The 27636-nt window shown below is 35.1% G+C and overlaps 6 protein-coding genes and 1 long non-coding RNA gene across 13 annotated transcripts; 5 read left to right on the top strand and 2 right to left on the bottom strand.

Annotated features, from left to right (window-relative positions):
* Positions 1 to 65: 65 nt before the first annotated feature.
* Positions 66 to 2843, top strand: LOC106354694 (probable sodium/metabolite cotransporter BASS1, chloroplastic). The gene is made up of 7 exons (XM_048761570.1): positions 66 to 653; positions 1226 to 1319; positions 1410 to 1443; positions 1535 to 1589; positions 2048 to 2131; positions 2199 to 2486; positions 2568 to 2843. The coding sequence occupies exons 1-7, from the start codon at positions 150 to 152 to the stop codon at positions 2718 to 2720; spliced, it is 1212 nt and encodes a 403-aa protein (XP_048617527.1). The 5' UTR covers positions 66 to 149; the 3' UTR covers positions 2721 to 2843.
* Positions 2844 to 2899: 56 nt separating this feature from the next.
* Positions 2900 to 4384, top strand: LOC106354552 (protein SRG1). Its single transcript, XM_013794519.3, has 3 exons — positions 2900 to 3238; positions 3308 to 3880; positions 3953 to 4384. Exons 1-3 carry the CDS (start codon positions 2981 to 2983, stop codon positions 4211 to 4213), a joined length of 1092 nt encoding a protein of 363 aa, XP_013649973.1. The 5' UTR covers positions 2900 to 2980; the 3' UTR covers positions 4214 to 4384.
* A 1146-nt stretch (positions 4385 to 5530) lies between these two features.
* On the top strand, positions 5531 to 7357 carry LOC106357318 (receptor-like serine/threonine-protein kinase At1g78530). The gene is made up of 5 exons (XM_013796998.3): positions 5531 to 5957; positions 6023 to 6370; positions 6489 to 6746; positions 6839 to 6972; positions 7060 to 7357. The coding sequence occupies exons 1-5, from the start codon at positions 5822 to 5824 to the stop codon at positions 7237 to 7239; spliced, it is 1056 nt and encodes a 351-aa protein (XP_013652452.1). The 5' UTR covers positions 5531 to 5821; the 3' UTR covers positions 7240 to 7357.
* Positions 7358 to 11674: 4317 nt separating this feature from the next.
* Positions 11675 to 14426, bottom strand: LOC125589179. Of its 6 annotated transcripts, none has more exons than XR_007325357.1 (5): positions 13939 to 14409; positions 13752 to 13868; positions 12973 to 13673; positions 12092 to 12268; positions 11675 to 11897 (listed from the first exon to the last, which is right to left on the bottom strand). It is a non-coding gene; the product is annotated as an uncharacterized LOC125589179 (long non-coding RNA). The 6 variants fall into 6 exon arrangements; XR_007325359.1 differs by lacking the exon at positions 11675 to 11897 and adding an exon at positions 12388 to 12479 and having other exon boundaries at positions 11944 to 12268; positions 13939 to 14426; XR_007325360.1 differs by lacking the exon at positions 11675 to 11897 and having other exon boundaries at positions 11944 to 12268; positions 13939 to 14053; positions 14151 to 14413.
* A 102-nt stretch (positions 14427 to 14528) lies between these two features.
* LOC106357319 (glucan endo-1,3-beta-glucosidase) lies at positions 14529 to 15358 on the top strand. The gene is made up of 4 exons (XM_013797000.3): positions 14529 to 14619; positions 14712 to 14740; positions 14819 to 15056; positions 15170 to 15358. Exons 1-4 carry the CDS (start codon positions 14565 to 14567, stop codon positions 15199 to 15201), a joined length of 354 nt encoding a protein of 117 aa, XP_013652454.1. The 5' UTR covers positions 14529 to 14564; the 3' UTR covers positions 15202 to 15358.
* A 206-nt stretch (positions 15359 to 15564) lies between these two features.
* LOC106354554 (solanesyl diphosphate synthase 1, chloroplastic) lies at positions 15565 to 18146 on the top strand. Of its 2 annotated transcripts, none has more exons than XM_013794521.2 (6): positions 15565 to 16095; positions 16183 to 16313; positions 16393 to 16520; positions 16593 to 16696; positions 17170 to 17297; positions 17357 to 18146. In XM_013794521.2, the coding sequence occupies exons 1-6, from the start codon at positions 15882 to 15884 to the stop codon at positions 17903 to 17905; spliced, it is 1254 nt and encodes a 417-aa protein (XP_013649975.1). In that variant the 5' UTR covers positions 15565 to 15881; the 3' UTR covers positions 17906 to 18146. The 2 variants fall into 2 exon arrangements, with proteins under 2 accessions (XP_013649975.1, XP_013649976.1); XM_013794522.3 differs by having other exon boundaries at positions 15609 to 16095; positions 16189 to 16313.
* A 6048-nt stretch (positions 18147 to 24194) lies between these two features.
* Positions 24195 to 27636, bottom strand: LOC106357320 (putative F-box protein At1g67390). Its single transcript, XM_013797001.3, has 4 exons — positions 26883 to 27636; positions 25108 to 25737; positions 24842 to 25015; positions 24195 to 24736 (listed from the first exon to the last, which is right to left on the bottom strand). The coding sequence occupies exons 1-4, from the start codon at positions 27153 to 27155 to the stop codon at positions 24428 to 24430; spliced, it is 1386 nt and encodes a 461-aa protein (XP_013652455.1). The 5' UTR covers positions 27156 to 27636; the 3' UTR covers positions 24195 to 24427.

Here is a 27636-nt window from a genome sequence, read left to right as displayed (position 1 = left end):
CGGGTGGTAATGTAGAGAAATAAGTTTTATCCAGGGACCACATCTGTAAATTCAACGTGCTAAGATCACGTGACGGCACGTGAGTAGGTTTCTTCTTCTTCTTCGTTGCTCCGATCAGAGAATCGAATCGCCGACGACGGAGAAAAAAAATGGCCTCCTCCGTGGTTTCTCTCTCTCTGACAACGCCATTGAAAGCGAACTCCTTTCGCAAGTACAATCTCACTCCGCTGCCTTCTCTACGTCGTATCTCTTGCTGCTCAACTCGCGAGATTTCTCTCAAATCGCGTTTGGCTCTTCCTGCTACGTGTAAGCAGAGACGAAGTGTTGAGCTTTTCACTCGCTGCGGGGTTTCGTCGAACGACTTCCCCGCTGAGAAAGAGAAAGAGAAAGAGAAAGAGAAAGAGAGGAGCTTTGGGGAGTGGGTCGAGTTTCTGGGAGAGGCGGTGTCGACGGCGTTTCCGGTGTGGGTTTCTCTCGGGTGCTTGCTGGGGCTGGTGAAGCCGAGTGCTTTCAATTGGGTCACTCCTGATTTGACTATCATAGGTCTCACGGTCACGATGCTTGGGATGGGGATGACTTTGACTCTCGATGATCTTCGTGGCGCGTTGAAGATGCCCAAAGAGCTCTTCGCTGGCTTTTTGTTGCAGTACTCGGTTGGTTTTGTCTTTCAATGCTCTGTCTTGTAGAGAAAGATGAGATCTTTAAGGAACCCGTATTAGTATCTGATGATAGTTTTGTTAGGTTTGGTAACTTGATCTTGTTAAGTAATTTGTGGTATTGCTTTAGCTCTTGATCTTGGTGGTTCAAGCGAATTAATCAGATCATGATTTTGCCTAAGCTAGCCTTTTTTGTAGTTACGAGTTCTTTGGTTTGGGATGGTAGTATTAGAGCTCGGATAAGCTCACAACTTGCCGAGGAATCATGTTTCAGGTCATGCCATTATCAGTGTTGAGATCTTGAAGGAGCCAGTGTTGGTATCTGATAATAGTTTTGTTAGTTTTGGTATTGAGTAGTTTGTGGCATTGCTGCTTTGAGTTCATGTTCTTGGTGGTTCAAGTGAATTTTAATCATCGCATGATCCGATTCTTGATATACTATGATTTTACTCTTAGAGTTGCAGCTAGTAGCTATTTCTTTTTTTTTTGTAATTACCACTTCTTTGTGTTGAAATTGTAGTACTAGAGTTTGGATAATGTCCATAACTTGCTGAGGAATCATGTTGCAGGTCATGCCATTATCAGCATATCTAGTGAGTAAACTCTTGAACTTGCCATCACATTATGCAGCCGGTCTCATATTGGTTGGTTGCTGTCCAGGCGGTAAAAAAACCACATTCTTTTGCTTGGTTTGAGTTTCAGAACATTCTGATCCATTCATGTTGTGTTCTGATACTTTTTCATTTATTTAAGGTACCGCAAGTAACATTGTAACCTACATTGCACGGTGTGTAAACAAAAAATTATTTTTATTCTGGTTCCATATGTTTCTTATTATACAAAACTCTGTGATCTGAGTTTCTTTGTTCATATTACAGTGGGAATGTCGCACTGTCAGTGTTGATGACAGCAGCTAGTACTCTCTCAGCTGTGGTTAGTTTCATCTGTTTTGCCATACTTCTTCTAGATTAAGGCATCATAAATATTCTCTCCGTAAATTTTCGTTTCAAAATATTGTTTTAGAATTTCAATGCAAAATTTATTAACAATATTCTCTAGTTTCTATTAGTTGAAATATGGTTAGTTGATATTTTTATTTTGGAAATATGCAAAATTAAATATTTTCTTAATCTATGTGCATGGATGCATGAACTTCCGTTCTTCAATTTTGAGATCTTTAGATTCGTAAGATCCTGATAGAGTCCCCTTCCCTTTACTAATACTAATAGAGAGGGGGCTGAAAAGCAGTTGCTTGCTGTCTACTTCGCGAGCCTTCACTGCACCGTTCTGTAACTTGCCTTCTTTCGTCCGTCCAAGAGGCTGTAACAAATGACAAATTAAATGAAACGGAGGGAGGGAGTAATAATCTTTGTCTCCATTCTGTTTTCTAGATCATGACGCCGCTTCTTACAGCTAAGCTAGCCAAACAATACGTCGCAGTAGATGCTCTCGGACTAGTAAAGTCAACACTACAGGTTTGGTTGGTTCAAAGCTAGTTTCTATGTTTGCAAGTTTGGATTAACTAAACCCTTCCTGTCACAGGTGGTTCTTCTCCCAGTGTTGGCTGGTGCATTTATGAACCAGTACTTCCAAAGAGTGGTGAAGTTTGTTACTCCTCTCATGGCTCCAATCGCGGTTGGAACGGTCGCGATTCTCTGCGGGACTGCGATTGGTCAGAACGCCTCTGCCATACTCGCGTCAGGGAAACAAGTGGTCATGGCTTGTGTCCTTCTTCACGCCTCTGGATTTCTCTTTGGCTATCTGTTCTCGAGATTGCTCAGAATTGACGTGGCTTCGTCAAGAACCGTCTCCATCGAAGTTGGCATGCAGGTAAAGTAACAGTTTCTCATATTAGAACTCAATTTTTAAATTTCAACTGAAGCTTTTTTTTGGTTTTGTAAAATGGTGAAGAACTCGGTGCTTGGACTTGTTCTGGCGGCAGAGCATTTTGGGAATCCGCTCACTGCAGTACCGTGCGCTGTTTCTAGCGTCTGTCACTCCATCATCGGTAGCGTCTTGGCTGGGGTCTGGAGACGCAGTTCCCCAAAACAGCTTGAAGACTGAGTCAGGACCGTTTAGTTAAGTTTGTTGTAGACTTGTGAGGGATGAGCTTTTTTGAAAAGGCTATTATGTAATAACAACACATGTTAAGGGCATTTTTGGAACTTTTAAGTCATCTTCTCCAAATTGGTTTTCTTTTCTTTCTCTCTCTGACTTGACATCAGTTTCTTTGTTTGGTTTCTTGCTGATAATTTGGTTGTTGGGTGGATCAGAAGCTCCAAGATTTGTTCTTTGTTTTAGTTCTTTTGTGTTGTAGAAAACCTATGGAGGCTGAAGGAGAAACACAGTGGAGCTCTCTCCTAGTCCCTTCTGTTCTAGAGATCGCCAAAGAGAACAACTTCACAACCGTTCCTCCTAGGTATCTTCGTTCTGAACAAGACAAAACAGAGACTTTAGATGATTCTTGTCTCAGCTCAAAGCTCCCAGTCATCGACATGCAACGCCTGTGTTCTGTCTCCGCCATGGATACTACCGAGCTAAAGAAGCTCGATCTCGCTTGCCAAGATTGGGGATTCTTTCAAGTAAACTCTGTTTGAATCTTTGTATTAATATTTATATTTAAAAGCTCTCTTACTTGAATCTTTATACAGCTAGTCAACCATGGAATAGATTCTTCTTTTCTTGAAAAGTTAGAGACAGAGGCTCAAGACCTCTTCAACCTCCCCATGGAAGAGAAGAAGAGACTGTGGCAGAGAAGCGGCGAGTTCGAAGGGTTCGGACAGGTCAACATAGTCTCCGAGGATCAGAAACTTGACTGGGGAGACATGTTCATCCTCACTACTCAACCAATTCCATCGCGCAAACCTCACTTGTTCTCCAAATTACCTCCTTCTTTCAGAGAAACTGTGGAGACTTACTCCTCTCAAGTGAAGAGCTTAGCCAAGATCCTCTTTGCTAAAATGGCGTGTGTTCTTGAGGTCGAACGAGAAGAGATGGAAGATTTGTTTGGAGATGTTTGGCAGTCTATAAAGATTAACTACTATCCTCCATGTCCACAGCCGGATCAAGTTATCGGTTTGACTCCGCATTCAGACGCTGCAGGTCTCACGATTCTATTGCAGGTGAATCAAGTGGAAGGGCTTCAGATCAAGAAAGATAACAAATGGGTTGTGGTGAAACCGTTACCAAATGCTTTAGTTGTTAATGTTGGTGAGATCCTAGAGGTAAGAGGATGCAACTAATAGTTCCTAAGATGCTTTTGCTTTAGTTGTTAATGTTTTGTTTATTTGTTAAAGATCATAACGAACGGGAGATATCGAAGCATCGAGCATAGAGTGATGGTGAATGCAGAGAAAGAGAGGTTATCTGTTGCTATGTTTCACAGTCCGGGAAAGGAGACGGTGATTGGTCCGGCGAAAAGTCTTGTGGATAAGCACCAGCAGCAATGTTTGTTTAAAAGTATGAGTACACAAGAGTTCTTTGACGCCTTCTTTGCTCAGAAGCTCAATGGGAAATCACACCTTGATCTTATGACTTTGGACAACACCTCATCATAAAAGCCATGTTTCCAACTAAAACCATATAGATCTTTCTTACAAGTCTTATCTCATATTGTAATAAAGAGAATCAATCTTCTTGTTCTTCCTCTTGTCATTGAAGTCATAATAATAAAAACTAAGGTTCTAAAACTCAGAAACTAAGGTTCTAATAAAGAGAATCTTCTTGTTCTTCCTCAAAGTAATTTTTTTCACAGTTTTATTAATTTACGGTGGTCGTTTTAAAATATAACATATACAAAAAATCTAAATTTTATTACGTTGTTAATGTGATTGTTAATTTATTTTAATAATATAAAATAAAGCAAAAAGGTTAAAAGATGTATAAACTATTATCAAATATTTATTATTTAAAATCATTAATGATTAGATTAGGTAATTCCGTATCTTCTATTTAAGGAGAAAATGAAAAATATTTTTTTACATTAATAATTAACTTTATGATTAGTTTAATAAAAAAAAAAATATATTATAAGTTTAGAACTTTAGATGAACCAATTTTTCTAAGCATTCTGAAAATCGTTATAATATGTCAAATGTTGTAATTTTTCTCTTTTAATACATATAAAGGATTTTAAAAACAATTCAGATATTTTGTTTAAATTACGAATTATTTAAATTTAAATGTATGATAAAATAATAAAAATATATAATATAATTGACCCGTGCGTAGCAAGCTAGGATAGTTTGTATAAATACACGACACACAACACGCGCGTTAGAGAGAGATTTGGGTTACCCTTGCGGTCGAGCATGTGTCCTGGAGCAAGTTTTTGGTAGTGGAAACGGGGCAATTATTCACTGCTTTAAAGTTTAAGCTTGGTTCATATTTTGGTGGGAGCTTCTTTGTTGATGAGGAAAAGAAAGTTGCGGTGGTGTTTGAACTAGACGAATATCGATCCACCTTTACTGATCCTCATCAACACACGGCTTTTGTGTTTGGACAAGACGGCGGCTACATCCAAACTGCTAATCTCGGACAAGTTACCATATTCCAACACCTTTGCCTCTTTTCCGGAAAGCACTTTCAAGTTGTTCGTCCCCCACTTGTTTGCTCTTCCTGTTATCGTCCAAGCTTAGTGCAAGTCAGTTGAGAATTGCATTTCTCTTTTTCATGGTTTTAACGCTTCGTTCTCTTGGTCCCTTGTTGACTGCTATTTAGTTATTATGAATATTTTAAGCATATTGTAAAAGCTCAAAGTCAGGCTCAACTTGATGTTAAACATTACAATTTGCAATGATTTTACCAATATTGTTTTAGATGCAGAGCACAAATTCAACGACAAAAGCTAGATAACAGCTGGTAACATACCAATTTTCATGAGTGCTTTTATCACATTTTTCTTCTTTTTTTTTTGCATAAAGTGTGTACATCACATTTAATGTTTTCAACAAAAGCGGATGTTCTTTAATAATAGAAACTCTGTTTTCATTTCATACGTAATAGTAACATTATGGATATAGTTCATATGTGGCGTGTTGAAATGTTGGTGAGGATAAAAAAAAGTTGTAAACCTACTTTCTTTTCTTGTGTCCATCTCCATAACCAACTTCTTGTCTTGTCTTCTTTATCTTTTCTTCATTCAAAGGGGTTTGTGAATAGAAACAATGGCTAATGCAAAGGAAACAACTCTTTACATAACAATCTCTGTGGCTGCTTTTGTCATTGGTAAGATCATAATAGCTCTTCTTCTATACAAGAGATGGAAGAGAAAACATACAGTTCATGAAAATGGATTTCCAGGTAAAATCTAGCTTTGATTATATATAAATGGTTTCTATAGTGTTTTGATTTATGTAATTTTTCAGTTAAAGGAGGAGGGAAGATGGTGATGTTTAGGTCACCATTACTAAACTCTGTTTCCTCCGACTTGTTTATGAAGAAGACACATAAGCTAAGTAACAAAGACATTCTTGGTTCTGGAGGATTTGGAACTGTTTACAGACTTACCGTCAATGAGTCAACAGCTTTTGCTGTGAAGAGGCTAAACAGAGGAGACTCTGAGAGAGACGGAGGGTTTCACAGAGAGTTAGAATCAATGGCTGATATAAAACACAGAAACATTGTTACTCTCCATGGTTACTACACCTCTCCACATTTCAATCTCCTCATCTATGAGCTCATGCCTAATGGAAGCTTGGATTCTTTTCTACACGGTACGTTGAAAATGAGGAGGATTAAACAAAAAAACGTGTATGAAATACGTTTCTTGAGTCACAAGTAACTAGTATTCTATCTATTTCTTGAGCCACAAGTTTATTTTTCTATTTGCAGGAAGAGAATCTGGAGATAGAAAGGTTTTGGATTGGGCGGCGAGATTAAAAATCGCGGTTGGAGCGGCTAGAGGGATTTCTTATCTTCATCATGATTGCATCCCTCATATTATCCATAGAGATATCAAATCTAGCAACATACTTCTTGATCATAACATGGAAGCTAGGGTTTCGGATTTCGGTTTAGCCACTTTGATGGAGCCAGACAAGACTCATGTCTCAACGTTTGTTGCTGGAACGTTTGGATACTTAGCTCCTGGTTTGTACAACAACTTAGATTTGTTGAGTTCATATCCATCATAACAGAAACTTAGTATTGGTTTTGTTCATGTGTATGTGTGTCTAAAACAGAGTATTTTGATACGGGTAAAGCTACAATGAAAGGAGATGTTTATAGTTTTGGAGTTGTACTTCTTGAGCTTTTGACCGGAAGAAGACCAACGGATGATGAGTTTTTTGAAGAAGGAACAAAGCTTGTTACGTGGGTAAGAAGTTATCTTCTCTTTTCATTGTTTTAAAAGGTAAATTACCACTCTAGTTCGGTTCCAAAGGACGTCGTAATTTGTATGCAGGTAAAAGGAGTGGTGAGAGATCAAAGAGAAGAGGTGGTGATAGATAACAGGTTAAGAGGATCACCGGTTCAAGAGATGAACGATCTGTTTGGTATAGCGATGATGTGTCTAGAACCGGAACTGGACGTTAGACCGACCATGACCGAGGTTGTCAAATTGCTTGAATACATTAGCCTTTAGAAATGTTCTTTCTTATGATTCCTCTCTGACCAAGCTCGTGAGTGTATGTTTTTAAGAAACTTAGGTTCTTGATTGAACCAATAATATTTCAGTTCCAAAATAAAAAGTTGCACTTCGAGATTCGCTTCTTTGATAAGTGGACTGGAAAGTTACGTAATTTTAATATTACAAATCCATTATTTTTTCCCGAGGAATAAAAGATTATAAACAAAAGCATGTATATTATACATACATCAACTAAGTATTATACTAAGATGCTCGTACAAAGTGAGCATTGGATCTAAACATCTATACTATACTAAAAGGGAGATATAAGCCATAGAGAGGGTGTCCACATAGGATAAAAAAATCAACCAATCAGAGAATCCGAAATTGCCATGTCATCTCATTTTTTTTCGTAAAAAATAAAAAAACAATGCGAAGGTGAGGATCGAACCCGAGTTAGTATGATATATATATAGGACAGTTACCACTAAGCCATTGAAACTTTCTTGGACACATATACAAGAACCACTAAGTATATAATCACAAACTCTTATGTACATTTACAATAATATGAATTCAACTTTCAAGACTCCGATACTTTATTTTGTAAAAAAAAAATAAGTAAGTGACTAAGCTAATATATTCTTAGAAAGTGTGAGAACGTTGACAAGTATGAAAAAGCATAGATTTTTGTTTTCGTGACAAAGTTAAGAATTTTGTAAAAGTAAGTTGAACATATAAATTTTCGTGACAAATATGAAAAAACATAGATTTTTGTAAAATTTTGACAAAACAACTCATAACATACTTCTCTAATGTCTTAATAAAATATTATTTAAGGGTGCAATAATTAAATATATTAATTCAATAAATTTTGTAATTTATAGACAAAACAATAACACAACAAATTTTGAAACATTTGTTTAACCTATCGATTTTTTTTCATGAGAATCCAACTAAACAAGATAAAAAAATAATTAGATTTACAAATATTTAATTACCATTTTATTCAATTTTGATTAATTTCAAATTATCATAATGTATCTTTTTGAAGTTACAAATATGAAAAAGCATAGATTTTTGTACAATTTGACAAAACAACTCAAAACATATTTTTCTAATGTCTTAATAAAATATTATTTAAGGATGCAATAATTAAATATATTAATTCAATAAATTTTATAATTTATAGACAAAACAATACCACAACAAATTTTGAAACATTTGTTTAACCAATCGATTTTTTTTTCATGAGAATCCAACTAAACAATTAGATTTACAAATATTTAATTACCATTTTCTTCAATTTTGATTCATTTTAAATTGTAATAATGTATCTTTTTGAAGTTACAAAAAATAATGTTTTTTCTTTATTACACTAAAATTATATATAGATTCTATATACACAAAATAAATATAATATAACAACATAAATTTACTTTCCCCGATTCATATGAAAACTTTTTAAGTTATCCACCAAAGCAAATTAATTAAATCAATGAAATTGTTAAAATACAGCAAATTAATATATAATTTTATTTTAAATTAAATTATTTAAAAAGTGTATTTTTGTTAAAACAAAATAATAAATAAGTAAAACTGATTTGATGGTAATTTTTATGATATATATATATATATATCAATTCTGTGAAAGAAATAGAAGCTTAATATGGAAAAAAATCTTAAATACAAAAACCTCTAAAAATTAACAAAAAAACTAATAAATTAAACTATGATATCACTTAAAAGCTTCTTAGACCATATTAATAAAATATTTAAGCGATAATTAGACAAATTTGATTTTTTTTCCAGCAAAAAGTTTTTTATTAATTAGCATCAGTTATTTCAAGATGTTTAAGAAATGGTGGACAAAAAAATAGGATGGACATTAATGATATATGAACTATGAATAGTACTTTGTGAAGCAGACTTAGATAACATATATGCACATACATTTTCAGTCCTTTTTGATGCCTAAATTCAATTTCTTCAGAGTAATTATTCCACAAATAGATCGTATGAGATATTGTTTTGATATGTAGATTTGTTTTTTCAATGTTAAGAAGATTGATAACTGTAAAAATGTCTCATTCGTATATGATATGTCTATAACCGAGTCCCCAACATGAGACAAGTTTGTTTAAAAAGTAAATAATTTTTTTTTCTTATATTATATAATAAATATATATTATTTACTGATAATAAAAATATAGTTATTCATCTATCACAAATATCTATGCAAATATGTGAATCAAGTACAATAATCAAACAACATAATGATTTCCACAAAGAAAATTTAAAAAATATATTTATGTTATGTAGTCATATTTTATATTTTTTAAATAATATAATACAATATTATACATTATTTTTTAGAATTGAGAAATACATATAATATCTTATCCGCGCGTAGCGCGGTTAAAAAATCTAGTTACCATAATTTACAGCTCACAGCTCACGTTTTGATGTCTCGTTATTTATTTGACGGTGATCTCTTTTATGTTATTCTCACACATTAAACCTTGTAGATGAAATACGTGGAGGCTATTTCTTAATTTAAATAAAAGAATTTGACAAAAAACATTATATAGAAATTTAAGGATATCAAAATATTTATAGTGTAGTAACTTATGGACATATCTTTTTTGTGTATGTTTTAAATGGCCAATTACATAAGATTGAATATTATTCTTTAGGTTTAACTTTAAACCAAAACCGACATGATCTCTAACAATACGGTTTATACTGTCACTTTTGCTAAAACTCTTACTTTACTTGTAAGCAATTTGCTGGATTATTCACCTCAAAAGCGTGAAAACATAAACTAAAAAAATCTCTTTCTTTAAATGAAAATTCACGACTGATCACTTGCTCATCATTTATATATACAAAAGACTAGGGTCGGCCCGCCCTACGGGCGGGAATTTAATAATAAAAGTTGTTTTATATAAATTTATATTAATTTATGAAGCATTTAAAAATCATGGTAGATTGAAAATTATATTATAAAAAATAATAATGAATAGAATTCTGAGATCATATTGTTATTTTTAATAAACATTTTTGGTTTGGAATTAAAATGACAGTATCATTCGTTATTCTATTCTCTATTTTTAGAGTACAAAATTAGCAAAAATATTTCAGAATACTATGATAATATATATATGTTTTATAATTCGTGAATCTTATATATTAAAACAGAAGTCACAACCTTGATTTATGTGTGATTTTTTTTAAAATGGATCTAATGGACATATTCCTAGAAAGTCATGTTACATTTAATCTCTAATCTTATCATTTAAATTTTAGGTCTACCAGAAATTTTTATTGGGCTATCAATAATTAGATTTAAACAATAGATGATCCACTGGATTTATATATTGTATAAATTAAATAGATATAATTTAATGTTGTAATACTATACCTCCATATGTTAATTATTTAAATATTTATCGATGTTAACTTTTAAAATTATAAAGATTTTTTTAAAATAACAAAAATCATATTATCTAACAATGATTAATATTTACTACTTTGAACCAATGAAAACAAATTTTAAACTATATAGTTTATTTTAAAAATTAAACAAAAACTAAATGTTTAATTATTTACTCGATAATATAAATCTATGAAGCGAAAAGTTTATTTTTTTAAAGACTTTCTAAATTTATGAAATGTTACAATGTTTTTGAATATGACAATAGAATAATATTTTACTAATCTTTATATATATAGTTAGGATTTTAATAATGAAATAGTAATCCGAAAATATATATAGAAGAAGATACAAATACATGTGAAAGTTTGAAACAATCTATTTAATGAAAAAATATACTGTAAGTTTATTATGTTTTAAAAATTGATAGAAACATATGTATTATAATATATATACCAATTAAAAATTGAAAACAAAATATTTATATAAAATAAATGAAAACAAAAATCTGCGCGCTTGCACGGATGGTGATTTAGTTGTTTTTAAGTTACTGCCACGTGGGAACGTGAAAATGAATAGTCCCATGTATGGTGTTGATTTGTATTTTGTATGCATTTGTTTTACCTTTGTGTGTGTCGTGTATCTCGCTACCAATCATATGCCATTATTTTCCCCTTTGCAGTATAAGGGCTTACATTCTAGTCTTGCATTGATCCTTCATATTAGTGTCTGTTTACCAAGCTTTTTTGTTATGTTGGTACAGATTATGTGATCTTCACCCTTTTCGATGTTTTGTTCTGATGGATAGGGAAACGCTTTGACCTTTTTGTTTGCAGTGAAAGTTGTGTTGGCTTTAATTTTGTTTTTCTTATTGATGATAGTGTGTGGGAAATCATATATATATTATGTCTCGAAAAGAATGTATCATATAGACGCAGCTATTACTATTACTACCAGGACTAATAAACACAGAAATACCATGCATCACGATGTCAACCCTGTAAAACGAAAACATATTTGTTTTTCATGGTCTTGTATTATATAACACTGATCCATCAACATCTCTTAGCAATTCTAAGCGCTATTAGCTCTCCAAATCGTCGATTTCAGAAGGAAACTAAGAACAAATCAGAGACGTAAAATGCGGAAGCATAAATTCAGAAACAAACTGGCGCAAACCATTTATGTAACCAATGGCGCAAACTCAAGAGCATATTAATTCAGTGTGTTCTCTAGCCTGAAAATATGAAAGTAGAAATAACAAATCAAAAGACAAAATAGAGAAAACAAACCAACTGTGATAATGAATATAAGAAAGAGTCTCATGTATTCAAGACATAGTTAAGTTAAATACCAAAAAAACAACAACACTGCTATGTTTATTGACAGAATAAAAGTTTTAAATAAAACACTCGTACGTAACACTCTTACGTCATAGGGTGCCAAATGCGAACAGTGCCATCCTCAAAACCTGTGGGTATTATTGGAAGCTCCGGTTGGAAACATACTGCAGATACATTGTGCGTGAGCCCTCCTAGCGTCTGGACACAACTTTTGGTTTCATAGTCCCATTCATGTCAGATTCCTCATCTTCTCTTGGACCTTCCCCTTAAAAATAACAACAAATCAATGATTGGTCAAAAACCAGCATAACAATCAACCTATAAACAAACACTTGATTGACACTTTGTTTTATCAGTTAATCACAATTCTGAGCAAGTACGCACACCATCTGTGAAGAATTTCCTTTTGTCTCAATAGCTTTTCCAACTTGTTTATTCATTCAAAGTTGTACGTTAGTATAACTTGGAAAAAGAACCTAAGATACATAATAACATTAATGTGAGAAGGAGTCACTCACAGTAGCTTTAAACATAGTGGAGGATTTAAATATGGATGAGGTTATAGTTTCAGTAAATTCCGTTTAAGAAATGTTATTCACATCAGAACATTAGTTAATTTTGAAAGACATGTCCCACGCCATAACTCAATTTGTATAAAAACCATTCTACCACCCAAAACGAATATGATACAACCGCCATTGATGTCAATGTCATATACAGACTGACTTTACTGATTTGAGTTTCTGTCAAGGCAAAAGAGAATTTCTTCTATCGATATAAAATTCGTAGAAGAAAGAACATGTTATGGTTTCTCAAGATGATTCTTCTTTAACACACATTCAATCATAATCCGACCATAATCTACGGACTTTTAACTTTCCTCAACCTCAAGTCAAACAGCATGTAATTAAGAGGAGGGTCTAGCCGCAGAAGACCGATCTCTGAACCCAACAACACTTAGTTTCTTACCTGTTCTTTCTGAACCTTTCTTCCCCCTTGCAGCTATCGATCTGGATCCAACCGTCTTTAATATGTTTCTCTTGGGCTTTGTGGATTTTTTCTGGAGGAGATGATGCTCTTCCCGAAGTTGACCCTCTCACTGAAGTAGAATTTCTCACTGGTGTCTTTACACCTGCGATCTTGCAGGTGGAGATGATGATGATCTTGCAAGTCAAGTCCGTGCTTGATATGCGACATCATAATCACTACAAGGTCAATAAGACAATATAATCAAATCATTATCGTTTATATAAACAGATTAACCAAATCTTGTTTTGGTCAGGTCTACAACCTATGCATAGAAGAATGTTATGATCCAGAAAACTTTTACGGCCGCGTGGAGAGATTCCCATTTGATGACAACCATGTCCCAACTCTTAAAATGATCCAACTTTTCTGCGAAAGTGTTCATTCCTGGCTCTCGTTAGATCCCAAAAACATCGCGGTGGTGCACTGCATGGTATTCTACGAATTATAAAGATTCTATCACGTTGTTGAACCATATCAGATTCTAATACAACTTTTGCAGGCAGGAAAAGGCAGAACAGGACTAATGGTGTCAGCATAAATTGAATATAGCATGCTTGAGTGCTTCTCTAATGGCTATGTTCTCACATCGACTTGTCCTTCTCTGCCTTTAGTGCATTGTTATATGGTCTCTCATGTTGCGCCTACAGATACAGTATCAACAAATCTTATTCAGACAAAGTTTTAAACAAACAAAAGAGAGAGATATTAAGACACATAACCTTAAGCTGAGTTCTTCTGTTCTGGAACCAGAACTTTATTTGTCTTGGAGCCAAACCCTATTCTCTGCTAAGTTGGTTCTCTGCTTATCATCTGGATGAGGACACTCCTTGAAACTCCTGCAAGAGATTCAAACCATTATAAGAGTGTATGAATCAAAAAAAAGAGAGAGAGAGAGAGAGAGAGTACTTGCTTTTCATGACGAAACAAAAGAGACACGAAGCATATCGACCCAAAAAAGCAGAAGCCTAGCCTCCCAAAACCGCAGAAGCCTAGCCTCGACAACGGAGGAGCAGTTGCCGGACTTCAGATTGGAGAAGAAAACCCTAGAATTAGCCATAACACAATCTTTCTGTATGAGATACGAAGCTAAGATGAGATGAAGGAGACGAATACTCAACACTTATTTATACTGAAATCACCGACTTTGAGATCGAAAAAGAGCATTGAAGATGGGGAATCAATGAGATTAAACACGAAATCTTTACTCAAACCGTTTCAGAAGGTAAGAGAAAGAGGAAACAACATAGTCGCCGTCGCACAAAGAGGGAAGAGGACCTCGTTTCTTCTCTGCGTATCAGGAATAGAGACAACAGATACTCTATGGGCCCGACATATCTTCACACTTCACGGCCCAAACACTCAACACGCGACAAAGCCCACAAACGTAGAGAATAAATGAAACGATGCGTTTAGGACACGTGTCGGCTTGTCAGGCATCGACTTTCCACGTGGACAATGCGGGAGAGACTCCAACAATTCTTTATATAATTAGATTTGTAGAAGAATTCTCACTCAGAAAAAACCCAAACAACATGGCTAAAGCATGGATGTGCCTTTGCTTCCTCATCTTCTTCTACCTCTCGTCAGGTACTCAACCATCTTAGTGTACTTACTGAATCTTACGTTACATGTCACTAGTTTTACTTAACAGTTTCATCTTGGTATTCTTTTCCTCACAGAAATAAACTTTGTCAAAGTCAACGCAGAGGTATATGCTTAGACTAGTTATCATTATAAGTTAAAACAATGTTTGTTCTTCTTACTCAAATGAGTTTTGTTGTTACAGATGAAGACATGGTGTGTGGCGAAACCTTCATCGGATCAAGCAGCACTTCTAGATAACATAAACTACGCATGTTCTCATGTGGATTGTCGCGTTTTATCGAGTGGATGTCCATGTTACTCCCCCGGTAATCTCATAAACCATGCTTCTGTAGCCATGAATCTTTATTACCAAGCTAATGGAAGAAACTATTGGAACTGCAATTTCAAGAACTCTGGACTCATTGTCATAACTAATCCAAGTGAGTGGATGTCCATGTTACTGCATCTCTTTCTTCTTCTTCTTTCTAAAACAAATATTATAGAAAATGTTAAGACTAAAATTTTCGTTCCCCCTCCCCCTCCTTATTTTCAGGCTATGGAAACTGCTACTATGACTACAAATGAGCGAAAGTCATAAGACTTCATACGTCTTTGTTACAAGAAATCAAAGGAGCATGTTTTACGAGTTTTTAATCTTAATTATCCAAAATTCAAATTTTTGATATTTCAAGTGTTAAATGTTTCGTTATTGAAAGTTTATTCAGTATGACTTGAAAGCCAATACGGTCAAGAAATAGTTTAATGTAAGTTTTCAGAATTTAATCATTCACAAGACTTGAAAAACAAAACAAAAAGAAAAGGAGTTAAAAAATTAATTTCAAAACTTGGGTGCCTGAAAACGTTAATAAGTATTAATACAAGGATCTAAATATAAAAATAAAAGGATAATAACACGTGGCAAGATCTCAGCTTCAGATAAGATAAGTGGAGACGATGAACTCTGTTTCAATGGTTTCCCTCTTCTCTTCGCCTTCTTCTGGTATTGAACAAAAACGAATACATGTGCTTGTTTCGTCCACTCGAATCTAATTAAACCACCCCACTTGTTTTGTTTTATTTTTATAATATTAAAAGTTTGTATTTTTTAATACTTTTTTGGTTGTAATTTTTCTACACACTCAAAATCTCTCGGCGGAGAAAAAGAGTTGAGCTTTTTTCATGTTAAAGCTTCAACCTTTACACAAGAGCTTTGATAATCCTTAAGTCATTTAGAGCTTAACTTGATTCTGGGTTTTTGTGAGAGAATGATGACATCGTGTCGGAATATAGACTTGGGTACGAGTGTGCTTGATCTGATCTCATGTGGCTGTGGTCGTCGTCAGTTTCCCAAAACTGTTTGCAAGATTGGTATGACGAGAAGCTATGGCGGCGGCGGGAATCTGCTGTTTATCCGGCGTGACGTGGGGAGGAGCTGCAAAGCTGTGCCGACAAAACCCAAAGAGATTTCTTTGGTCAACGGTGAGAAGTTTCTCAGATGTCTAGAAGCTCATGTTCTTGTCTCAGTCTCACTTATTGTTATTACAAATCTTGTCCCTTGTTCTGTAGGAATAGGTGAAGCCAAAACGGTGAGTTTTGATTTGAGACAAGAGTCGTCATCAAAGCAGCCTATTTCATTGGTGAATCTGTTTGAGGTTGTAGCTGATGATCTTCAGACGTTGAATGATAATCTTTTATCGGTTAGTATCCGAATAAAACTCTTTATTTTTTTTCTTCTTTTTTCGGTACTTGAGATTTGAGTTGTTGCTTCTTTATTAGATTGTTGGTGCAGAGAATCCGGTTTTGATATCTGCAGCTGAGCAAATCTTTGGAGCTGGTGGTAAAAGAATGAGACCGGGCTTGGTGTTCCTCGTATCACGAGCCACAGCAGAGTTAGCTGGCCTAAAGTAATAATCTACACACTTGTGTTTTGTGTTATGTATCTGTCTTATAGCATGGAATTGATTGTTTTGATGCAGGGAACTTACAACGGAACATCGGCGTTTAGGTGAGATCATTGAGATGATTCACACTGCAAGCTTGATACATGATGATGTGTTAGATGAGAGTGATATGCGCAGAGGTGAGTATTCATTCATGTTTCATATGTTTTACTGGAACAATGTTTAGTTCGGTTGAATATCTCTGTTAGGGTTGGGGTTTTGAACCGAACCGAACCAAAATTTTTGGTTAGGAGTTTGGTTCGATTCGGTAGTTTTTTTTAGAAAAGTTCTGTTTTTGGATCGGTTCGGGAATCAGTTATTTTGTTTTTTTTTTCTTTTAAGTTATAACCAAACCATACCAAAAATTCTAACGAAACTAACCAAATTTCAAACCGAAATAACCTAATTTAAACAAAATTAGCTGAATTTAACCAAAATTATCCGAAATTGTAAATAAAAAAAAAACCAATATATAACAAAAAATCAAAAAAGTTGGTAGGATTTTCAAAAACCGAACTTTATTCCGGGTTACTTTGGTAACATTTATGTTGAACTGAACTAACCAAAAACCGAACTACCGGAAGCCACAGGCCTAATCTCTGTGTAATGACAGGAAAGGAAACAGTTCACGAGCTTTTTGGCACGAGAGTAGCTGTACTAGCTGGTGATTTCATGTTTGCTCAAGCATCATGGTACTTAGCCAACCTCGAGAACCTGGAAGTCATCAAGCTCATAAGTCAGGTACTCAACTACTCTTAGAATGTCACAGAGTCATTTCACTAACTTATCATTGTATCCAGGTGATCAAAGACTTTGCGAGCGGAGAGATAAAGCAAGCATCGAGTCTGTTCGACTGTGACGTTACTCTAGAAGACTACTTGCTCAAGAGTTACTATAAGACAGCCTCGTTGGTCGCCGCAAGCACCAAAGGAGCTGCCATCTTCAGCAGAGTCGATACCGATGTCACAGAGCAGATGTACGAGTTTGGGAAGAATCTTGGCCTCTCTTTCCAAGTGGTCGACGACATTTTGGACTTCACTCAGTCGTCAGAGCAGCTAGGGAAGCCAGCAGGGAGTGATTTGGCTAAAGGTAACTTAACCGCGCCTGTGATTTTCGCTCTGGAGAAGGAGCCGAGGCTGAGAGAGATCATAGAGTCTGAGTTTTGCGAGGAGGGTTCTCTGGAAGAAGGGATTGAGTTGGTGAGAGAAGGTGGAGGAATCAGAAGAGCACAAGAGTTGGCTAGAGAGAAAGCTGATGATGCTTTGAAGAATCTGCAGTGTTTACCTCAGAGTGGCTTCAGGTTGGCTCTAGAAGAAATGGTAATGTTTAATCTCGAAAGGATCGATTAGTTAGAAGATATGATTATTATAGTACAGTAAAGCAATACAGAGATTTGTGTACACATTAATTGGCTGCAATACAGAGATTGTGTTGGCAGCAATTGTCACTTGAATTTCAAAAAGTAGTAACACACTTGGAATCCAAGGAACATCTTATCTTCCTTGCTCATGATGTTCATACTGTATATGACTATGTGAACTCCAACCATACTTCTTTTTGAATATGATTTGCCAAAACTTATGTTTTTTATTTGATGTATGTTACAATAACCTTAGCAACATCTTCTTGTAAAAGGTTTTGGACTCAAAGAAACCATGATGCTTAAAGAATTTGATCGTCTCACCGATGATTTGAAACCCCATGGACCCTGGTGGTTACTTGCCAGTGTAGTTAGGGTCAGGATTTGACCATTGGTACAACCTGTGGCTGAACCTCACAACCACAATAGGTATAGTCGACATCACAACGTTCAACATGAAACTCATCTAGAAATACCTCAAGAAGGGTCGTCTAATAGCAAAACATGTGGAGCAGTTGAAAAAGGTCCAAGTTTACAAATAAAAAAGACCAACTCATCTAGAAATACTTCAAGCAGGGTCGTCTGATAGCATGAACATGTGGAGCAGTTGAAAAGGGTCAGAGTCTACAAATAAAAAAGATCAAGAATTGTTTTAAAAGTAAAAATATAAATTATAGTCTAAACTTTAAATTTTTAGATAAATTACTAAATTTAGAGTATAATTTCTAAGCATGGGCATTTTACTCGGATCCGAGGACCCGACCCGAAACCGACCCGAAAAATCCCGACTCGATCCGAAACCGACCCGATCTTTTTACACTATTGGGTCTAGGCCTGGGCATTTCGGGTATCGGTTCGGTTCGGTTCGGTTATTTCGGGTTTCGGGTAGTTTGGATAGGGGTCAGAGGATCCATTGAGTACTTGACATTTTTTCGGTTCGGATCGGTTCGGATAGTTTCGGGTTCGGTTCGGTTCGGATAGTAAAACTAGGAACCGGAAAATACCCGAAAAATATTCGGTTCTCATTTGGTTCCGGTTCGGATTCGGATAGTTCGGATAGTTCGGGTAATATTACCCAAACTATCCAAAACGAACCGAAACAACCTGAAAGTATCCGAAAACTTGTATATCTATTGCCATCTGGTAACTGAAATACAACATTAAGCTTCATAAAATCAATATATACTTGTAGCCTTTAAGCATAAAAAACGAAGTGAAGGCAACAAACTGAAATAAACCTTCAAAAACCATAGCCATAACATAAATTTAATTGTTTAAACATCGTCAAACATTGAAAAGAAACAAACCGAGATTGTCAAATGTCAACCTATGAAACTTCAAAGTTCAAACCAGAAAACAACAAACTGAAACAAGCGTTGATACCATTTCTTCATGCACCATGAGACATCAACGATCAATCTTCAAAGAAACTTGTGCTTCCAAACTCTGAACAAAAAAAAAACAATTCAGATTACTAATAACACCAAACAAAATAACGACAAAAACTAACAGTTTAGATTACTAAATACCTCTCTCAAGATCATCTTGTTGCTGAACGTACTTGACCATTTGGTGACTGGTGACCACTCCTTTCTCATTCAGCTGAAACTCACACTTCAACCACTGCTCTGTGCACATGAGAACCTCAATCATATAATGAGTCAGGCAGCTTCGTTGTGGGTCGAGAATACGACCACTAGTGCTAAATGCAGACTCAGATGCGACAGAGGACACTTGCAATGCAAGAACGTCCCTTGCTATCTCTGATAATACAGGAAACTTAGGAGCATTGATCTTCCAAAACGACAAGATATCATAATCTGTTCCCTTCATAGAACCCTTGAGATTGACTACCTTTTCCTTCAGATACAGCTCCAACTCAGTACTTGTATCATGAAATCCATCTTCATTCACCATCTCAGCATACAATGAATCCATTCTTTCATAACCTCGTACTCGAACTTCATCATCATCTACATCCATCGCTTCATTTCCTTGACTTTGTGACTGAGACGTTGTCTCAGTATCGGCTGGCTGAGATGTTGTCTCAACAGTATTTGCATTCGTCATTCGGCTGTTATACTCATCAAACAACCGGTTGAGGACATTCATAACCGAATCATAAAGTGCCTTGGACTGTACTGTTTCTTTACCATAAAGCTTCTCAAAACACAGCACTGCAAACTTCATTTTTCTTCTAGGATCAAACACACTAGCTATGATCAAAAGTCTATTGATCTCTTCCAATCCTTCCCAATATTTATCAAACTTTCCCCTCATAGCAGTTGCTTTTTTCCTCATTTCCTCATCAGGACCGTTACTAAATTTTATCAAGTTCCTTTCTATCGTAACGATCTCATTATAACATTTAGGAGAGCTCACTGACTTAGATGCAGAGACGACTAGTGTTGAATCGTAAAAGATTTCTAGAAACTGCTCTAACCTGTCTATTGCATCCCAATCAGCTTTAAGTGGAGGGCCAATCCTTTTCCTTCCATCAGTTTTTTCTTGAAAGTAATCATTATAGAGCTTGTCTTCAGCTTCCATTCTGTCGAATGCTTTTCTGAACTTAAGAGCTCGAGATAGCATCATATATGTTGAGTTCCACCTTGTTAAACAATCCAAAGGTAGACTTCCTCTAGTCATCTTTCCTGACTCAACACGATGATGAAATGAGTCCAGCCTTGGTGTCGACGATCTTACATACTGAATCGCATTTCTTACCCCAGCAATACTGTTGACCACCTCACGCAAACCATCCTTGACGACCAGATTGATGATGTGCGCACAGCAACGCACATGCAAGAAGTCACCATTTAAAACCAGAGCTTCATTTCCTACTGCTGCAAATCCTTCCTTAAACCTTTCTAGTGCAGAAGTATTGGCTGTTGCGTTGTCAACTGTGATTGTGAAAACCTTATCTATCCCCCACTCCGCTAAACAATCGATAAGAACCTTTGAAATTGTCTCCCCTTTGTGATCAGCAACATTCTTAAATCCTATGATCAGCTTTCGCAACTCCCAGCTTGTATCAATGAAGTGAGCAGTGATGACCATGTAGCTAGATGATGTTGTTGGAGGCTTCCATATGTCAGTCGTGAGAGAGACCCTCTGCTTATTAGCATTAAGCAATTTCCTCATTCTTGCTTTCTTTTCCACAAACATTTCAACTATCTCTCGTGTAGCTGTTCGCCTAGAGTGAGGGGTGTAAATTTTGAGCCGGTCGCAGAAATGTTTAAACGCTAAACCCTCGATGAAAGCAAGAGGTAGCTCTCCCAGTACCAGCATCTCATTACACGCTTCCTTAAAAACATCTATGGATATCTTAGCAACCTTTAACTCACCACCTTCTACATCGAGAACACCTTGGGTTTGATCTTCGGTTGGAGCTCTGCTTTGTTTCCATGCGATGTGCTGCTTACATGTTTCAAGATGTTTTAGCAGATTAGATGTTCCAGAGGTAGTAGCACAACTCATTATTCTTCCACAATAATGACATTTGCATTTGTCATTATTCTCCACTGTTCTTGTGTAGTGTTCCCACACTTTTGATCTCACCAAAGTCGTCTGTGCCTTGCATCGTTTTGCTACGTTAGTTCTCTGCTTGCCTTTTCTTTTGTTTCTGGAACCTGAAGCAGGAGCATCAAGTTCATCTTCTTCACGTTCATCCACGTTTTCATCAACACCATCACGATTATCTTCTGCTCCATGTGGAAAGGAAGAAGAATCCATCTACATATGAAGAATGAAAGACAGTGGAGAATAAAAGTAAGTTCTTATAGGAGAAGAAACATAAAAAAATTAGTTTTTATACGAGAAGAAACAAACTAGCCTAAGAGACAGAAACATAATCATAATTTTATAAAGCATGAAGTTTTAAGTTCTTATACGAGGATTTTGTCAAAAAAAAGTTCTTATACGAGGAAGAGAAACAAACTAGCTAAAAGACAAAACATAAACTTAAAGCATAAACTTAAGAAGTTAAGCTCTGGATATTTATAAGAATAAGTGAACACGCTTAACTCTAGTCATCATCTATCAAACAAATTAAGTCAACAGAAAATGATCAAAATATTTGAGTAAGAATCCAGAATCTATGAAGTAATAATAGATGAATTCAGGGACTGTACCTCTGAGATTCTCGACGACACAGACGGTGGAGAACGAGGAGGAAGACAAGTTGAGAGATTGGGAACGAGAAGAAGATTTTGATTTAAACTTGCCAGATTTCCAGTTTAAGATCCAAAATCGAAATTTAAGGGATTAGGTTGAGAGACCTTTCGTTTTTCAAGAATAAAGGAAAGTAAATATTGTGGCATCAATACGACAATAGCTATATCTAAGTTTATGGGAAACTGCACAGATTATTAACATATATGGATGAATGAATCTTGTGTATATATAGTTCGGGTATCCGTTCGGTTCTCGGGTAATACCCGAACCGAACCGATACCCGAACTATATATATACAAGATCCATGCGGGTAATTAGCTATATCCATTCGGTTCGGATACGCTGTTTTTCGGTTCGGTTCGGTTCGGTTCTTTCGGTTCCGGTTTTTTTGCCCAGGCCTAATTGGGTCTTGTTGTGAAGGATCCGCGGGTCTTGGACCCGACCCGATCCGAACCCGAGATTCGAGTGGGGTACCCGAAAACCCAAAACTTTTAGTATATATTAGGTATATATATGGGTGTTTCAGTTTATTTTTGGTATAATGGGTACTTTTTTAAGTTTCAAATTTTAGTTTTTGGGTATGGTTTTGGGTTTCATATAAAAATTTAGATTTTCAAAAATATAATTCGGATAATCAGATAAAATTTTGAACATTTTTCATGTCCTTGGATCAGATTTTAGATTAAATTTCTCGTATTTTCGAGTATTTAAATATTTTCCGGTATTTTCTATGTGTTTAAGGTATTTTTTTGGGTTGGACCCGACATGACCCGAACCGAACCCGATCCGTAACCGAACTGAATCTGAATCGACAAACTCTAATAACCCTATTGGGTCCCAACTATCTATGACCTGACCCGATCCGGACCCGAGAAGACCCGAACCGACCCCGAACTGAGAATTTCAAATTATCCTATCGGGTCTTAAACTCTTAGTCCCGAAGGACCCGGACCCGCAACGACCCGACCCGAACCCGACCTGAACCCGACCAGAGGACCCGAATGCACATGCTTAATAATTTCAAAAGAGACATCAAATATATATAAATAGAGCTATAAATTTTTAAAATTATTTTATTACATGCTAAATATACTCTTAATTATTTTTTTGAACATGACCCTTAACTAATTTCAAAATGGCGCTGACCTCAACTGTTAAACTTTGCTAGAGCTTTAGTTAAGATTCTATAGAGAAACCCTAGCGATGAATTTTGTATTTGAATAGATTCTATGTATAGCATCTTAATACTTACTAGAGGAATTTTTTTTGGGGTCAAAACTATAGGAAATTTTAAGAAAGAAATTCTTATAGATTTATTCCTTCAAAATAAAATTAAACATGTTATGTTTTTGATAATTCAATTAAATTAAAAATAAACTAATATACTTCACTGAATAATTTTGATAAATTTAATACTATTCTAACCAATCATTTAAAAAATCGTAGTCAGGAAATATTTATTATTTGATCCAATCAAACTGTTATTATAAATGGATAGATTTATTAATTTATAAATTAAGTTTTAAGGTTATTTAAGTTTTTGTACATTTTCTGCTTAATGGGATGGGACCTTCAGAATCTACTGCTTTCCAATAAAATCTTTAAGATACATAACGTAAAAAGGTTAGAGACTTTAAGAAGCGTTTAAAAAAAAAGTGAAATGAAATTGCTGGCTGAAGTCATGGGAAGAGAGGCGTTACGAATTTTGGTTTTAATGGGTCACTTTTTATTGATGTAAAAAAAAGGTGACTTTTTTATTTTTTAATAGTTCTACAGAAAATCAATTAACGAAAAGTTTGTAACGTTTTCTAAGCCGTGAGTGTGAATAAATGACTTCTAACCAGATGAGGCGTTTTTATGCATTTTTATTTCATATATTAAAATTAAAAAGATAATGTAATGGAGCTATGTATTCGATTTAGTATAGTGATATACATGTAATGTGTATTAGTGTAGAGTTTGTAGAACTTTCTTCTAGTACAGAAATTTACTATACTATTACCTACTCGTTAGCCCTTACGATTACTGAATAAGTATATATGTACCCTAACTTAACAAATTAACAAGCACATAGGTTAAAAAAAAAAAACAAGCACATAGGTTTTGTCAACTCATGATAGATAATCCCTTTTGACAAATCATATTGAGCAAGTCAAGAACTCAACAAGACAATATAGATAATAAGATAATAACCAACACTCGAATAAACTTCAAGTTAACTCAAATAACATCCCAAATATCTCAAACATAAAAAAGAAATACCAAAGCAATACTTGAAACCAGACTCGGAAGAGTTCTCTAGTTATATAGCCAATGGCTAGATTCAAACAACACATCATCAGGACATCACGATACGAAGGTTCTCGTGACCTTTTGGAAGCTCCTTTAGCCTGGCTATTGCCGCTTCAATCTCCAACTTCTTTGCTGGAGAAACCGACGATGGTTTAATCATCATACACCTTGCTACCGTCCCTTGCGTTATCATACGCGAGGCTAGCGCAAACTCTTCATTTGAACCGCTAAAGTTAGACAACCATACAGTATATGCTCGGAACTGAGCGCTGGGAAACGGTTTTGTATCTTCCCAAAACGTGTTCTGTGTATTTCCAATGGAAGACTCACTTTCTTTCCTAGCAGCATTGTTACTCTATATAAGCAAAAAAAAAATAAACATATGTGTCACTCCTTTAGATATATAATGGCTAATTCTATATATGATCATGTTCTAATTTGAAACATAGGATGGACATACCTTAAACAAAATCTCAACTTCTTGCATGTCTCCAGGCCATGCAGCTAACACTTGTTTGAGCATCTTAACTTCTTTTGCATTAGTTAAGTCTACACTCACTGACATTGATGCAAACATTTTCATACCATCGCTGGATCCGTTCATCATGATCTCATGTCCAATGCTTGCTTCCCCCTGACATTCATATATATGTCAAAATTGTTTACTATTGATACCATTTATTTCTCTATCAAAATAGTAAAATAGCATACAAAAGAAATATATACCTGATGGGGGCATGATATATAATAGCTAGTGTGAGGAAAGAATTTTCCTGTAGCCCAATAGTTTCGATTAAAATGGAGTCTAGGGCTTGCAATGATGAAGTTCTCCATCTTACACGAGAGAGATCCGATGGAGAGGATATCTAGGCTGGGTGAAGACACCTCAACGCCTTTTATCCTAGAACAGGATAGATATAAGAACTTTAGGTTGTGGTTATCAATCTTCAGAATACCATCTTTCCTGTGGCAAGTGATTTCTAGTGCAAGCACTTCGAGAGAAGTGCAAGCCACAAGGACTGCATTAAAGACTTCAACCTCGGCAGAGATACCAATCAGTTTGAGATTCTTTAAATTCCAGCAATCGTAGAAAACATGTGGAGCTTTTAAGTTGTACTGGCTTAGCGAGAGAGATGTGAGGCTTGGATGGGAAAATGACCTAGGAGGAAAGTCAAGCGTGACATTGGATCTGTTGTTTGATTTCAAACCAGGAGAAAAGTTTCCAAGTGTGAGATCCATGGTGTGTTTCACATTAACCAGTGACTGAATCCAAAACTGCAGCATCCCATTTTCACATTGGCGTGAGTCATGGTAGATTGTGCATCTTTCCAGATGGCCACAGTGATCATTTATAACCTACAAAGCCAAAGAATTATAAGACAGGTTTAGTTCAGTATCTTACAATTAAATTGCAATAAATTTACCAAGAAAATAACTCTTTAAATCTGATGAACAATACACTAACTACCCTATATATATGTACTGGACTTTGCAGAAAAGGGATACGTAATTGTATACTACTATACTTTAAGAATTGCATATCGGATTATGAATCCACAATTTTTGAATTATGATAGATAATAATGTATACCTTTCTGAATGCACGTATTACTTCTAGGTGTAAATGGAAATAGATCATGTTTACTTAGGTTTACTATTCACTACAACAACAACAACAACTGACTGGAGTGTCTCATATATCTTGATCATATAATATAAAAACAAATATGTTCAGTAAAAAAAGTATTGCCCTTAATCTTTTATAAAACCATGAATTTCAAACCAAAAAAATTGTAATATATTTGGTGTGCCTTTTTTTATAATGCAAGTGTTTACTCTATATGAAAAGAGCAAGAGATCATGTCTTTCTAGATTTCCTATTCATTACCATAAGAATTCGATAACATGTATTAGATCTCAAATCTATTGATCTTTTATAGAAAAACACAAATCTGTTGATATATAATTTTAAAAAATCAAATATTACGCGCGAAAATACATCAGTCTAGATCTTCAGTGGAGGCGCGAAATTTAAAATAAAATCGAATATATTTGATGCACCATTTTGAATGCAAAAGGCAAGAGATCATGTTCATCTAGATTCCCTATTCACTACAATAACAACTTAATGATGTAATCATCAATATCAAATCTAATGATTGTAAAACTAAAAATTTAAAACTTTCGTGCGAAAAACTGTTAACTTCAATCTTTCATCAAAATTCAAAATAAAATTCCACCAAACATTTTTGATATCTACAATAAGTAGAAACTCTCTTTTCAAGTGCTGCTATTTGATCGTAGAGAAATGTATTGATAGGTTATAACAATCAACAAACAAAATCTCATCGGTTATCTTAAGTGTTCATTAGATAGTTAGCACCAACCAACCTAGTCCATCAATCTTAGAACCAGATCTTTTTTTTTCTTTTGGTCAAATCTATTCATGTAATTTGCTTCTTCAAAAAAATATGAAAAAATATTAAGGAAAAGAAATAGACTTTTGTCACTGAATTAGCTGCTTGATGAGAAACACCCGGCAAAAGAGTTGTGGCTTTTGCGATCTTTCGCATGTCCAAACATAGATGAGACGTCTTCTTCCACACATTCACCCATCTTTTCGCTAGAACACTTGTTCTAATGACTTCTTCCGTCGACAAATTTGATAAGATCTCAAGCAAGAGATCGTTTGAGAGTTTACTAATATAATCATCAGTATTGACCAGCTCGACATGCACCATCTCTTCTTTTGTGGATGATAATGATTTATCCATTGATTGGACCACTAGAGGCAGATGTGTTTTTGTGAATAGACTGATTTTTTATTTGAGAGACTCTTAGAGCATTTTTATAGGTGACAAGAAATGTGAGTTTTTCAATAAAATATAAAAAAAAAAATCAGAGAAGAGATAAAAGGAGGAGAAACGTAAACTCTCACACAATTTTAAGAAACCACTATGACATTTGTCATTCTCTGATTAGCATTATTGTTTATATTAAAATTTAATCACATAATAAAATTAATATAGTTAATGATAAGAAAATCTAAATTTAATGATGCTCTTACTATGTAAAAGAAAAGAGAAATAATTATGTGTTTGATGTAGTTAATGACAATGAGATAAAAAAAATTAATTAGAGACACAAAAAAATCTAGCGTTGTTATTGTAGGTAAAATCCTATGATTCTTATCTTTTATTGTTTTCATTTGCACAATATCTGCCATTTGAAATATGGAAATAATTAATTTTCTCT

This window comes from Brassica napus, chromosome C6, assembly GCF_020379485.1.
Source record: "Brassica napus cultivar Da-Ae chromosome C6, Da-Ae, whole genome shotgun sequence".
Classification (NCBI taxonomy): Eukaryota; Viridiplantae; Streptophyta; class Magnoliopsida; order Brassicales; family Brassicaceae; genus Brassica; species Brassica napus.
Note: the sequence above shows the minus strand (reverse complement) of the source record. Positions and strands in the feature narration are given on the sequence as shown.

Coding starts and splice junctions, on each gene's coding strand:
- LOC106357319 (XM_013797000.3), top strand. CDS start 14,565: ATGGCTAAAGCATGGATGTGCCTTTGCTTCCTCATCTTCTTCTACCTC. Junction 14,620..14,711: donor CTTCTTCTACCTCTCGTCAG/GTACTCAACCAT, acceptor TTTTCCTCACAG/AAATAAACTTTGTCAAAGTC. Junction 15,057..15,169: donor CATTGTCATAACTAATCCAA/GTGAGTGGATGT, acceptor CCTTATTTTCAG/GCTATGGAAACTGCTACTAT.
- LOC106354694 (XM_048761570.1), top strand. CDS start 150: ATGGCCTCCTCCGTGGTTTCTCTCTCTCTGACAACGCCATTGAAAGCG. Junction 1,320..1,409: donor GGTTGGTTGCTGTCCAGGCG/GTAAAAAAACCA, acceptor CATTTATTTAAG/GTACCGCAAGTAACATTGTA. Junction 2,487..2,567: donor CCATCGAAGTTGGCATGCAG/GTAAAGTAACAG, acceptor AAAATGGTGAAG/AACTCGGTGCTTGGACTTGT.
- LOC106357318 (XM_013796998.3), top strand. CDS start 5,822: ATGGCTAATGCAAAGGAAACAACTCTTTACATAACAATCTCTGTGGCT. Junction 6,747..6,838: donor GTTTGGATACTTAGCTCCTG/GTTTGTACAACA, acceptor TGTCTAAAACAG/AGTATTTTGATACGGGTAAA. Junction 6,973..7,059: donor GAACAAAGCTTGTTACGTGG/GTAAGAAGTTAT, acceptor ATTTGTATGCAG/GTAAAAGGAGTGGTGAGAGA.
- LOC106354552 (XM_013794519.3), top strand. CDS start 2,981: ATGGAGGCTGAAGGAGAAACACAGTGGAGCTCTCTCCTAGTCCCTTCT. Junction 3,239..3,307: donor AAGATTGGGGATTCTTTCAA/GTAAACTCTGTT, acceptor ATCTTTATACAG/CTAGTCAACCATGGAATAGA. Junction 3,881..3,952: donor ATGTTGGTGAGATCCTAGAG/GTAAGAGGATGC, acceptor TATTTGTTAAAG/ATCATAACGAACGGGAGATA.
- LOC106357320 (XM_013797001.3), bottom strand. CDS start 27,155: ATGGATAAATCATTATCATCCACAAAAGAAGAGATGGTGCATGTCGAG. Junction 25,016..25,107: donor ATATATCATGCCCCCATCAG/GTATATATTTCT, acceptor TATGAATGTCAG/GGGGAAGCAAGCATTGGACA. Junction 24,737..24,841: donor AAGTTGAGATTTTGTTTAAG/GTATGTCCATCC, acceptor TTGCTTATATAG/AGTAACAATGCTGCTAGGAA.
- LOC106354554 (XM_013794521.2), top strand. CDS start 15,882: ATGATGACATCGTGTCGGAATATAGACTTGGGTACGAGTGTGCTTGAT. Junction 16,697..17,169: donor TGAGAGTGATATGCGCAGAG/GTGAGTATTCAT, acceptor GTGTAATGACAG/GAAAGGAAACAGTTCACGAG. Junction 17,298..17,356: donor TCATCAAGCTCATAAGTCAG/GTACTCAACTAC, acceptor CATTGTATCCAG/GTGATCAAAGACTTTGCGAG.